General features: G+C 36.3%; 1 protein-coding gene across 1 annotated transcript in view; it reads right to left on the reverse strand.

Annotated features, from left to right (window-relative positions):
• Window positions 1-14285, reverse strand: part of LOC148301047 (hemicentin-2-like) — a 48635-nt gene that overhangs the window by 14544 nt on the left and 19806 nt on the right. Inside the window, exons 5-18 of the mRNA XM_088273879.1 lie at window positions 13889-14039; window positions 12957-13068; window positions 12651-12835; window positions 11023-11223; window positions 8932-9078; window positions 8194-8302; window positions 7047-7204; window positions 6674-6732; window positions 5614-5775; window positions 4831-4960; window positions 4444-4528; window positions 2187-2383; window positions 1471-1553; window positions 810-990 (exon numbers count right to left, since the gene is read on the reverse strand). Coding sequence (XP_088130005.1) covers window positions 810-990; window positions 1471-1553; window positions 2187-2383; window positions 4444-4528; window positions 4831-4960; window positions 5614-5775; window positions 6674-6732; window positions 7047-7204; window positions 8194-8302; window positions 8932-9078; window positions 11023-11223; window positions 12651-12835; window positions 12957-13068; window positions 13889-14039 — 1960 coding nt within the window. The remainder of the gene's footprint in view (window positions 1-809; window positions 991-1470; window positions 1554-2186; window positions 2384-4443; window positions 4529-4830; window positions 4961-5613; window positions 5776-6673; window positions 6733-7046; window positions 7205-8193; window positions 8303-8931; window positions 9079-11022; window positions 11224-12650; window positions 12836-12956; window positions 13069-13888; window positions 14040-14285) is intronic.

Below are 14285 nucleotides of genomic sequence, written 5' to 3' on the forward strand. Positions count from 1 at the left end.
AAAGTCCGACCAATATTCCAGCAATTCTATGAACTATTTAAACAGCCTATATTATTTCAAAACTACGATGTTTTCTTTTCTGTGCTCTAAAATACATAATTATATTGAAGTAATATTATAAACTTACTCATTTTGTCCAGGTTGGCTAGCAAAAAAACATGACAAATACATTATTCAAGAAAAAATTTCATTTTCAAAAAAAATAATTCATTATTTTTAACAACATTATTTTTTTGAGATCTATTCGTACCATAATGGTGCAAAGAGCGTTACATCAACTCGACCAATAACTATAAGTATGTACTAAGTGAAGTGGCATTTCTTTGGAATTTACATTTTGTAAGTTTAAGGAGCTCAAGGTTAAATATATAGGTAAATGTTATATATGGAAAAGGAAATGTAGTAGAAATAGCAGCTAGAAAAAGAAGAATGGCGAGTCGAAATGGATATGTTATTAGAAATAGATGGGAAATTACACTGACACGATATTTTCTCCAGTTCTTTGGACTCGTTGCGCGTGGCAACGAGGATAGCCTGGAACGACTAGTTGTGATCGGTAGCCTGGAGGGAAAGAGAGGGAGAGGAAGATCCCCCATACGATGGACCGTTCAAATAAAGCAGCAGCAGGCACCTCGGTGGTTGGAGCGCTACATGCAGCGCAGTCAAGGGATAACTGGAGAAGAGTCATTGCTTCCGCAAGGGACACAACCCTCAGCAATGAGGAATAAGACGGAGAATAAGTTCTTGGTAAAACACTTGGTTAATTTTAAGTGTGTTTTTTTAAATATCAATTATTTTGCTAAGCTCACCTGCGACGTCCCTCTCGCAAGGAACTCCCGAGCCGACCTGGTTGGTGGCGAGACACAGGTAGGTCCGGAAGCCGAGGGTAGCGGGGTCGAGTCTCAGCACGGACTGCAGGCCGCGCTGCCGCACCAGCTCCGCTGGCCCCAGAGAGTCGTTCTCGTTCTTCAGGCGCCACGAAAACGTCACCTGTACGGCAACAAGCACATCTTCTCATATCCCAGTATTACGCTCTCCACCGCATCACTGCTACTATTATCCAATTAATTCCCCATTCGCTCACTACTATTTTGGAGAGACAGAGAGTACTAAAAATCGTTGCATCTTTTACTCGATCAATCTTAGAGAAAAATGAAATTTTACCATAAATGTTCAATGTTGCACGTGTGTAAAATGATCACTTAACCAGCCTATGACAGGTCATAAGCCCTGTAAATACCCAGACTTCCATAATCTTTTTCATATATCATGAGATGTCAAAAATGTCAAATTAGATAAATATATTCACTCATAGTATTATTTTAGATTTTAATAACAATTTACGTAAAAATTCTACACCTTTAACCTTCACAGGTTGAAAATGTGGAATTTTTAAGTAAATTCAGTGTTTATAAAAAATATGTTAGATGGTTTTTTGAACTTGACGTGTAATAGATATACAATACTCACTTCTGTAGGGTTCGCGTTGGCCGTGCAAACTAGTTCCTGATACCCGTCTGTTTCTCTTTGAGTTATTCCACATTCTGGTTTATCTGAATTTTTAAAAAGACATTCCTTTAAAAAATTATGAATAACTAATAAACTAACATTTTATCGGTAGTTCACATAAAGAAGAACCGATCTAACGTTAGAATAATTAATTTCATTAATCGATTCGGGAGTCACTTTGTGGTAAAATCTATCCATTTTTAATTAATGTTTTACTCAGTAAATACCACTATTTCTTAAAATCTACTGTGACATGTGTTTCGATGCATTTTGAGTCATTTTCAAGAAATAGTGGAACTAAGTAAAACATTAATTAAAAATGTTAGAATTTTAACTTATATTTAACTCGTTGAGGATGTTGCATGTAACGCTAAAATATTTATGTTTGATCTTTGAGTTTCTGTAATAAAAAAGAGATTATTATTTAAGATTACATTTCGTTTTTATATTAAACTCTTTTTTGAAATATTATTGTGACACGTATGTCTGAGGATAGATGGACGCAGGTACTTGACTGGACGCCTTGAACAGGATGCAGAAGCGCAGGTAGGCTCCAGGCAAGACAGTCCGATGACGTCGGGAAAGTGAGAAGAGAGTCGGGTCCAGCAGACAACTGTGGAAGTTAATACTGGACACAAGAAGAAGGCTGAAGTAAGTTAGTAAGTGTAGGAGCTTACACATGACGTTGAGGTAGGTGGTGGTGGTGGCGGCTCCGTGCTTGTTGAGCGCCTGGCACTGCAGGTCGCCGCTGTCCGCGCGCTGCACGGCGCGGTCCAGCACGAGCGCCGCCCCCTTGCCCAGCGCCGCGCCCGTCCCCTCGCCGCCGCCCTCCTTCCCCGCCTTCCGCCACGAGTAGGACGGCTCCGGCTTGCCCCTGAAATAAATCAATCGTCCCGGTATGCCTGTTGCAGATATTACGCGCGAGCTGACAGCTGACATCTAGTGGCAGAGATCCATTTACGGAAATATAAATATTTCTCTTTTAATAATGTGTATATGTGTGTATATTTATAAAGGAATTAACCGGATCCTCGCTAAACGCTGCCATCAAGTTGGCCCAGGACCGGGAAGAATGGAGAGGACTTGTGCACCAAGTGCCTGACATTCCAGAAGACCACGACGCTCAGCATTGAGCAAGAAGATGAAGAAGAAGAAACATATTTATTGCTTAGCAACTACACCGCAGGACAAAAAAAATTATGAGCCCTCAAAAATTGACATAATGTAATATAATGAATTATTCTTGATATTTAATCAGTTTTTTTTGTATTGTTTGACATATGTGATGACTACTCGTTACTTCAAGGTTAAAATAAAAGACCTTACTCGTGAATTGTACTTAGAAATTGCCATTATATACCAGGTATCAGATTACCCGATCCTTAGAGATCCATAACGGTTCATTTATGGTCGAGTGTTTGTGATGGAATAATAAAAGACATGTTATTTTTTCATTCATATTTAAGAAGTAGGTTCTTATCGCTTTATTTTAAATTAAGATATTTTACATTTAAACATATTTATAACATTTAAAAATATTTAATACTTAGTGAATTCAAATTTATTTTTTATAACATGTAAAATTCTATTATTTAAAGAAGCTTAAAGCGAATCTAAAATTTTTGATGTTATTTCTTCTTCCCAAGCTTCAATCAAGTTTTTTTTTAATTCCTCAATGTTTTTTGATTTTTTTTTCTATCGGGTTCAAATCAGGACTATTCCCGGGCCACGTCAACGATTTTAAGCAAATTTTATCATTAAATTCATTGATCTGTAATAAAAACAATAAATTATTTATCAAGTTGTCACAAAATGCATTAAAAAAATAAATATTTGTACTCACAGTGCGGGCTCTATGGCACGGCGCAGAATCGTCCTGAAAAATCGGGTCCGCGGTATACTGCGTAATGTCCTCGATTATTGAATAATATGGTTTTTCAACACTTTTTTGTACTGGATGGCATTCAGCGTACCCTGTACAAAATTTAGAGGTCCCAAACCGTACGCTGTCATGCACCCCCAAATCATGACGTAGGGTGAATGTTTAACGGTTCGAGTGACGCACGACGGATGGTATCTTTCCCTGGGTTTTCGTCGAACTATCTTTCTGCCGTCTGGACCAAAAAGGTTGAATTTTGATTCATCGGAGAAAATAACATTTTGCCAATTCTCCAAGGTCCAATTCCGGTGCTCCTTCGCTCAAACCAGTCTAGCCTTCTTCATTTTGTTCGTCAGTAATGGTTTCTTTGCGGGACTTCGTGCTTGGAAACCATGCTCCAACAGCCGCCTGGACACTGTTTTTACTGAAAACGTTGATTTGCTGGTAGACTGTACCTTTGCGTATATTTGAAGTGCCGTTAAAAATCGATCGCGCATAACAATTTTTTTTACTAAGCGATCATCTCGGGCAGACGCGCCCCCGTCCGCTTCCTTTTTTCCGTTCTATGGATCCAGTTTCATAAATTTTTTTAAATAAAAACCTCACTGCACCTTCTGAATACCCAACTCGACGAGATATTTTACAATTAGATATGATTTGTTGCAACAGTGTGATTATTTTGGATTTTATAGCAATTGACATTTGCTTTGTACTTTCCATGATTGTTGTATTATGTTCACTCAAACGCGGGTAAAACAAGACTGTTGAGACATTTCAAAATGTAAATATTGTAGAAAGGTGACACAAAGCGTCCTTAATTTATTGAACAAAAGAAAGAGGTATCGATAAACGATTTCTTAGAAAAAGAGTTCAGTAAAGTCAAGGCATGCGGCAGCAGGTAAACTCGTAAATTTTTTCGTCCTGCGGTGTAATTTGAAGTATTACTGTTTTAAAAATTAGTTTACATATTTCGTGAATAATGCAAACATGGTCTTATTCGGATTTTCGTTTAGAGAAGAGGGATTTATTTTTAAAATAAGTATTAAAAATCTTACTTGGCATAGCAGACAACTTTCTCCGGAATGTTGTTTTCTATAACTGAGACCATCTTATTGGAGACTGTGACATTTTCAGGTGGGTCTGAAAATATGAAAAAATATTTTTCTCTTTATTACAAAGCCTTCAAACATGCATTTCTATTTTATTTAGATATTTACACATACAAATATTTTGTTTCTGGCCGATGGTTTTTATCGGTTTTGTTGAACTACAACAAATTGTTTCAGACTAACATAAGTCATGTTTGTAATGTGTATGTCTGGTATTGCATCATTATTTTGCCGTTTCAAAGAAAAAGAAAGAACAGAAAATGAACCACCATTGCGAAAAATGATTTGAATCCAGGTATCCTATAATTGCAAGCGGTTAAAAAAGATATTTACATTCGACTCCAAACACAGTAGAGCTCGTGACCCCCGGCCCGGCAGAGTTGTCCGAGGACCGACACGTGTAGTTGGCGTTATCCCTCACTCTATCCAGAACTCCTCCCGGCCACTGGGATAGTTCCCAAATCTAAAACATTTTTTTTTTTAAAAGAAAAATACGTTTTTGTGTTTTCATTATTTACAATTTTTTTTCCATTTCATACTATTTCTGTGAGCCTAAGCGGCTCTGTATTAGAAATAGGTATGAAATTATGGTGGAGTGGGTTCGAACCGAGAAACTCTGACATAAGAGTCCGCGACACTAACCACGGGACCACAACCCGACAATATGGTACAACAAAAAAAATAACAATAATCAGTCAATCATACTGAACCTAGTATCACTATGCATCAGTTATGTATACAGTAATTGTAACATTTAATTATTTGTGCTAGTTGTATATAAAAGTACTGAATGTTTCATCTTTTCAAATAATATTTCTTATAAGAAAAAAAAAACTGATTTTGTAGGTGTCATCTTGTTTAGTTGAGTTTGTCTTTTTAAAATATGTTTAATATCTGGCGGTATATAGTTTAAATTATTTATAAAGCAAAAACATTATTGAGGTATAATCCAATATGTTTTTTTGGTGGTTATCCATGCACCAGCTCAGTTTGTAAGCAATGAAAGTCATTATAATAGGTAAATATAAAATATGCAATTTACCAATATGATCGGATGGTATGGGATCATGCTAGGTAAGGTTAGGTTAAATGTGTATCGGAGCTGGATGAACTGACCAGCTGGGAGTGCAAGGACTGGAAGTCGTTGGTCCTGGTGTCGGGGGGCACGAGGGAGTCCACCTTGCGGTAGGAGCCCCCCGCGGGCAGCGGCCGTCCGTCCTTCAGCCACTGGATGGAGCAAGGGGGCCAACACTCCACGCGACAAGACAGACTTATACTCTGCAATGAACATTTACTCGAATGAGTCCTACAATATACGAGTATTCATAAGATAAATGAACATCTGCGAATAGGGCATGACATTCTTGTTTTGGTTAGAATCCTCCAAAGTCTGGTAGTAGAAGATGGCACACAGAAAGAATAAAAACCGTTTTGGTTGTGCATTCTTTGTTTGATCGTTTATTTTTTTTATATAAACTTTGTCCTTCTATCACCAATCTTTTGCTTTTCTTCATTGAAAGATGTTTTAAACTGAGCGGTAAAATATCAATTCACTTCTGTCGTCACTTGTTTGTGGAGGTAAATATGTGCTCTATGGGATGCTTTCAGGAGACAGAACAATTAAAAATCAAAAGCCATAAGATCAAGATTACAATGAAGGTACTCTGCGAAGTCTTCGATAAATATTTTCAATAGATTTATATTATCCACTGACACTTCGTGATGGAAGTGCATTTTAATATATTATTAGATTAAAACCAACATTTTTAGCTTTTCTACTTTATTATTAAATAAAGTGGAAAAGCTAAAAATATTGGTTTTAATCTTATAATATATTAAATATTTTCAATAGGCATACCCTTACCATCAGTTCACTAAATATGACTGCAAATAAAATAAAATAAAATAATTTATAAGAAATCAATTTCGATTAATAGTTAGTCTCAGTTTTTCAAACGTTTCGGAAATATTCTTACATTTATGTTTTAAACTATTCCTAATTAATTTGTGAAATTGACAGCAATTAGAACTAATGAGTTAGTTCTTAACAACTGAATAAGAATCCCTAATAATATTCAATAAATAAAACCATTTGTTTCACCTTACAGATTCTCTTCCATAGTACGGGTATAAAATAAATAATATGATGTACTTAAATAGTATTATATTAACTTACTGGTGAGTTATATACAGCTCCAGTGTATGGTGGGAAGTTGTTGATAAATGCGGGTGGAGCTGAAATCGTAAAAGCACATTGTGAAAAGTAAAATATTTATTTATTATAACTGCAGACAGTTGGTAGAATTCCATATTGAATTTTTGGGTAGCAAATATATCCAAAATTAAGCCAAACGCCCTGTTTGATAATGTCTTAATAAGACGAAACGCGTCACGTATTAACATATACATAAATAAATGTAGAATTCAAATCCAATGAAACTTGTTTAATTTTGGATATATTACACAAGTAAAATATTGTTTTTTTTTTCATATAAAAGTACTGGGTCTCGAAGTTGTGCGAATGATTTCATTATATATTTGAGTATTACCTAAAACTTGTATGAGAGCCGTGGCAGCCCGACCGGCTCCGGCCTCGTTGACCGCCATGCAGGAGAAGTTGGCAGCCGTCTCCAGAGACACCGGCTCGATGGTCCACTGCCCCGTCACCACGTCGGCCACCAGCCGAGAGCCTCGGTACCAACGGAACCTGCAACACCACGTAAATAATATAGTATTGACCTACAAATGAATACATATCATGATGCGAGCAACCATTTCTACAAAACTAGCTAACTAACCACCACGCCGCTTCCCTGCAGGGGTAGGCAGAGAGAATAGAACGCCACACCACTCTGTCTTGCAAACATTCTTCGCCTCTTCCACGTTCATGCATCTCCTCATACACACCCGCCGATTGTTTCGACTCCTAACCTGACCACTTTCAAGTATTTGGCATACTTGATCGTGCCAAGTTTTTCTCGGTTTTCCTCTGCTCCTCTTTCCAATTACATTCGCCTCATAAATTTGTTTTACCGTTCTTTCCTCACTCATTCGTTCTGCATGTCCAAACACCTTTCTTAATTTTATCGATAATGCTTGTTTCAGCTTTGCATTCCTTCTTTATTTCACTATTTGAACATCTATCATACATCGTTTTGTCGCACATTCTTCTGAGAGATCGCATTTCGACTGCATTCTGTCTACTTTCATCCTTCTTATATTTTCATTATTCTTATATTATTTCTTATATAATATTTCAAATACTACCTCAAGAGTGCTCCAATTAAACGTTGAAACAAAGATTTTTCACTTAATTTATAATGAATTAAAATCCTAATGATATCTTTTTGAGTTTCAAACTCAATGAAGGTTTTATTTACATGAAAATATAGAAGTATAGGTATTTATATAGCAAACAATGCACGACTGGTTTGTTTTCTTGATCAATTTATATACTGTGTAATATTTGGCCATGATTTTGATAACCATATTACTCAAATATCAAAATGTTATATAAGTACTCTATTTGATAGTGAAGTTTAACATTTTTAGCAAAAATTTTAATATATAAGTATACATTTACATATATTTTTTTGTCAAAGCACTCCAAATTGAGTGATACATAAATTTTTATATTAAACACATATGAAAACATAATGCTAGTACAAGTTAGCGTATTTAGAAGTGATAACAAACCTCGTTGCTGCTGGTCTCCCATAATCCTCTACGGAACATGTCAATACCAGTGCCTGTCCTTTTACTATCCTCGTCGGAGAATAACGCAGCGACGCAGGACCTGGTTCATCTGAAATCATGCGTCTCATATGTAGGCATTTTTCTCATTGAAAAATATTATTTAATTATGATGAGGATAATGTTCGAATATCAGCCAAATGAAGTACATAAGTAAAAGTTATGTTAATTATTGACTACGAATAGGATGAATTTTCCCATGTTCCATTATTCAGAATCCTCAGTACACGATACAAACAGTATAATGTTTATGTTATAACACTTTTTGAAGATTGATTTTGAGCAAATATTACTTGGGTTATACATATACGGAATCCTTCCAATTTTTAGTCATAAATCGTGCAAAAATCTTTTAAACCTGAAGTTTTTGATAGGAGATTTGTGAAATAATTCTAATAGTTGTGTTTGAATCAATACATGTTTTTACCAACGCATGAATTGATATTTTCGGCTGACATATGGAATCCTTATCACACCTTAATCCGAGCTTGTTGGTATTAAATTTACACGCTCAAGATGTTGGTTTTTGACAATCCGTCGGCAGTTCTAGTATTTAATATAAATCATACAAAGGAACTGGCAATTGACAGAAGCCGGAGAGATTTTTCAATTTCCTCCACATGGAGAGGGGATATGTATTATGGAGTAAACAGAACAATTGATATTTAGAAGTGTACTCACAGTAGACCAGTAGTTCCGTGGGTTCCGAAAGAGGTCCCCAGCCAGCGGAGTTGCCTCCCTGACACGTGTAGTTTCCGTGGAAGCCGCGTCCGGCTTGCTGCAGCAGCAGCCGAGACGGGTCAATGTCCTCACACATGTCTTCCACATCTAAACAAAACACTCTGTTAGTTTCTTGCCATTCTCATAAACTATCAGACCAACAAAGTTCATTTTGAATAGGGGAGAAGACATTCATATTAATTAGTTTATTTATATACATATTTCCTTTTCACTAGGTGACAGGATGCTAGATTCAGCACAGCTTCCACTGCATGTGTAGTCATTATCTGTATTTTACTTGCTTGTACGAATATCACTATGCGGTAAGGTACAGCTATGCGGTAAGAATTAAAAAATACTCAGTACATTTCAGCTCCCAAAGTCCACGATATAAAAAACGTCACTAATACAATACTCTCTAGAGATTTTACAGAGCATAAAACTACGAGTGTAGCAAAATATTTTGGACCGGAAGGATGGGAACCAGGTTAAAAGGAAATCAGCCGATAGTGTAAGCTGCTACCAGTTTATTTGCATTGGAGGTTTGTGAAAAAGCGAAAATAAGATAAACATCTCACAACATATAATATGAGTATACAGATTCTCTGAAGATAAATCCTGGTGTAACCCATATTCACTAGTTATCAATATTACAAAATCTTTCCGCCAAGTGCAAATTCTGAGACACTTGTATTTCATTATTTGTAAACGTCACCAATTTTGTCTAAATATTTGAGAACCAAGTCGCCATTCTAGTTTTTCACAAGCAATAAAACAGTCTAGTTTCTCCGTCTAAGTGTCTGGTATACATCTGTCAGTATCCGAAAAGTAATAATTATAATAAAAAATTTCCAGCTGTCAAGCTAATGAACAAAGCGATGGATGCAATACCTCATCAGCCATATTTGTTTTACAACATTTTTTTACATAATGAAATTAAAATTACAATAATTAACAACAAAATAATAATAATAATAAAGAACGGCGAAAGAATTCTCTTTTTAAAATAAAGTTTTTTTCTTTTTGGAGAGATGTAGTAGATGAAGATCCGCTCGCTGGCAAACGCAGCACTGTGCTCCAGTGCCACCACATGTCCAGCCCCCATCTGTGCTCCACAAGCCACTTTATGATGATGTTGAGGCTCTTCATCAGCCTCTCCCGGAAGCCCACCACTCGGTGCCTTAATAGCCCATGCAATGTGGTAGGTGCAAACATACCACTCGCGCTGCAGTGTCGGGGTAACTTCATTAAAGCTCTGTATCCGTTGTTATAGCATATTTTCATATCCTTTAAGCTTCGCTGTGTAAACTTACACCATAACTCGCTGCCGTACTGCTGCGTACATAAAACTAGAGTCTATTTTTAACCTGCGCGGAGCAGTGGGCAAAGCGGCGTGTCAGCATGTTGGACTGCACGCAGTAAGCAAGATACTGGCGCCAGATGTCCTCATCATCCGCACAGTTCTCCTAAAGGATATGTCTTAAATACTTGAAGCTATTTTACTTGGCAAAAGAAGGATAAAAGTAGACTGAAAGCAGTCGAAATGCAATCTCTCAGAAGAATGTGCGACAAAACACAAAGAATAATGTGCGATGTATGATAGATGTTCGAATAGTGAAATAAAGAAAGAATGCAAAGCTGAGATAAGCATTATCGATAAAATTAAGAAAGGTGTGTTGAGATGGTTTGGACATGTAGAACGAATGAGTGAGGAAAGAACGGTAAAACAAATTTATGAAGCGAATGTAAGTGGGAAAAAGACCAGAGGAAGACCGAGAAAAACACGGCACGATCAGGTATGCCAAATACTTGAAAGTGAACAGGTTAGGAGTCGTAACAATCGGCGGGTATGTATGAGGACATGCATGAACGTGGAAGAGGCGAAGAATGTTTGCAAAGACAGAGTGGTGCGGCGTTCTATTCTCTCTGCCTACCCCTGCAGGGAAGCGGCGTGACGGTTAGTTAGTTACTTGAAGCAACTTACCCTCTTAACTTCTTGAATGAAGCTGTCACGAATATCATAGCTGTACAAATATCAGATTTGGCGCTCACCTGTGATAAGGCTGTCCGGCCTCTCCTTGGTCTGGTTGCAGTCGGGCAGCTGCTTGAGCAGCTCCCCGTCTAGCAGCCACTTGGCTCTGCTGAGGGTGGGCGGGTTGCCCTGCGTGACGTCGCAGTGCAGCGTCACGTTCTGCTTCTCCCCCTCCACCACGGGGCCGGCCGGCTCCATCCACACGCGGACCTCCGGCTTGTCTGAAACATTCCATACAAACACGCTTTTATTATGTAATTTTTATTATTACAACAAAAAGCTAGATTTTTCATTCTTGTAATGTAACGGGTAAGCGTATCTGTGTAGCGGGTTAATTAATAATAATAATCTGCACCCCAATGGTGCATAGGGCACTGCGCGTCATATAAACAGTGTTATCTTGATCGTTTACATATGAAGGGAAGGTGATCAGCCCTCCGGTTCAGGTACCAGTCCAGGGTAATATTGAATGAATATTACATTGAAAAAATCACTTATATTTATTTTACCCCTTGGGAATCGAACCCGGGACCACCAGAATGGTAGCCGAGCGTGCTGACCATTACACTGCGGAGGCGGACTTACACTACGGATCGGGTTAATTACTAAAAATAAATATTTTTTAGTTTACCAAAAAAAATAAAAAATGAATAAAGAGTCGAGTTTGAAACTTTATGTAAGTTTATAATATTACTTCGAAAAATTCTGACCCCCATCTGCAACTAATGGTATAAAAACAAAAACGAAGAATGAAAAAGCATTAAATTTGATAATATGTATTGGCAAAGTGATATTGATTTTTGTTCTAGGCATGAAATTTATTTCATGAGATACATTCAACTAAATATCTCAGGGTAAAAAATATTACCAATAAATGGAAAAAAGAGGTAGAGAAGAAGTAGTAGTAAGGAAAAGAGAATAACAGCAATAGTTACAGAGCTCGGGGTTGCATAATCTTTCTTTAACAAGTTTACATATGTATTATTTTTTGACATCTCATCAAAGATGAAGAACAATATGGAAGTCTGGGCATTTACGGGGCTGACGACCGTCATAGGCTGATTTAAGTGATTATTTTACACACGTGTAACATTCACCAATTCTACCCATTATTGACAACCACACTACTCAAAATCTTGGAAGTTCTATATACATATATGAACCAATTCAGAAACATTGTTATTGAATCACTAGAGCTTCACTAGAGACATCTATTGGTGAGAAGAAAAGAAGCTTTTTATTGAGCAGAAACTCTTATATCAGTATGTGAGGTTCGAACCCTGGATTATAATCACACACACGAGAAAAGCCAGAAAGTATCATTTTAATTTTTATTATTTAAGCTTATAATTTGACCAGATAATTTATTTACAATATTTTGAGTGTGTCCAAATACTTGTTCTGAACAAGAACAAGTATTTGGACACACTCAAAGTGTTGTAAAGTTGATATATGTTTGACTAATGTGCACAAGTCACTTAAGAAAAATATGAATAATTATAACAGCAATAGTATTTATTTGATGATAACAGTAAACATTAATAAAGGAAATGATACAACAGATAAAGAGCAATATTTTGCTCCCTAGACAGAAAATAAGTAATATATGTTTAATGATTTAGATGGTATAGTTTAAAAACAAACTTACAATGTATGTCGACATGTATGGAAGTAGGACTGATGTTAGTTCCCACAGCGTTGGACAGCTTACAGGAGAAGGATCCTCGGTCCTTCGCAGAACTATTCCTGATGAGAAGGGCTTGTTGCTCGGTGGTTCCACCTTCATACTTCCAAGGTTCTGTAGCCAGGTTTAAGTCCCTTCCATTTTGTATCCTGTAGTCACAAAATATCATTATTAGGATTTTTTAAAACTTTTCATATAGGAATTCATAAAATGAAAGAAATGTATTTTATAATCAGGGGAAGATTTTGGATTAACTACGTTTTGACTTACCAAGTGACGCTGGTGAGGGATGCAGGGTTGGCTTCATACTCGCAGAACAAGAGCACGTCGGCCGTCTCATTAACCGTGATGTTATCCGGTCGAACGGAAGCAAGAGGTGGATCTGAAATAATCATTTTAATTTAGAATACCAGAAACTTTAGTTTTGTTGGTTGGTTTTATTATAGTCGACAGCAAAAGCCAGTAGACAAATGAGTGAATACAGCTAATTAAAACTATATTTAAGTACATATCTTATATTTATGTATTTTTTCTTTATTTTAAATTCTTTTGCATTACATAGCATAAATTCAAATACAATTTTTTTTTAATAAACTTTAAAAATGAATACAAAAAAAGATCCCACAAAGGCATGCCTGTGTGTGGGTATACAAAATAAAATAGTCATACTACAGGGTATAAGGGTATAGGTTTCTAAGTAGAATTAGTTAATACAAAATACATTTTTTTTAAAATATAAAATACATAAAAATACTTGACTCTCAGTAAACAATTTTTAAAAAAATAAAATTAAAAACTTGAAAACATAAAGAAGATGAAAAAGTAAAAAGCTAGCGATCATGTGCTAAAAGAAAAAGGAGCTTAAATCTGTCTCTTCTATAAATAATCTAAGCAAATTTTTAAATTTACACTTACTTATTAATTTGTTATAAAAAGTGTGAGCGAAACGATTAAATAATAATGTTATTTAACAATACCAAGTGCGAACAACACGATTTTACGAACATTTTGACAGCAGTGAAGTAATAGATATTGACATATAAATAGACGGGTGACACTTGACCGTTTACTGCATTCCATAAAAATTGTTCAAAAGTAGAAAGGTGATTAATAATTTAAAAAAAGCAAAATAAACAAAAGGGGATAAATAAAAGTACTCTTTTTTTAATTTACAAATTGTAAATATGTAACATTATACTTACAAAGTATCTCTAGTAACTTGGTTGCGTGGAGAGGTCTCTCTGCTTCCTGTCTGCTGACCAGGTTCTCAGCCTCGCACCGAAAGTTCCTTCCGTTTTCGAACCGACTTGCCCAGAAGGAGAGAGAAGACTGTGTGTCGTATGTACCATCGGCCTGTAAGTTGAGTATACCACCATTTCTATGTGTTAAACAGTTCATTTAGTTCAGAAGTAAAAATTTCTGATTCTTGATGAGTTAATTATTATAACGAGATTCATTTCAATGAGCGAAAAAGAACCTCCAGATTTTCGTCACATCTTTAAAAAATTAAGGCTCGAATTGAGCTACCTTGATGGAATATATCTTAATGGTCACCTGGGTGATAACCACTTAGAGAAACAATGAGGTTGGGTAAAAAAA

This window comes from Brachycentrus maculatus, unplaced genomic scaffold (genome assembly GCF_059751285.1).
Source record: "Brachycentrus maculatus isolate JH-2025_06_01 unplaced genomic scaffold, ASM5975128v1 h1tg000616l, whole genome shotgun sequence".
NCBI classification, from domain to species: Eukaryota; Metazoa; Arthropoda; class Insecta; order Trichoptera; family Brachycentridae; genus Brachycentrus; species Brachycentrus maculatus.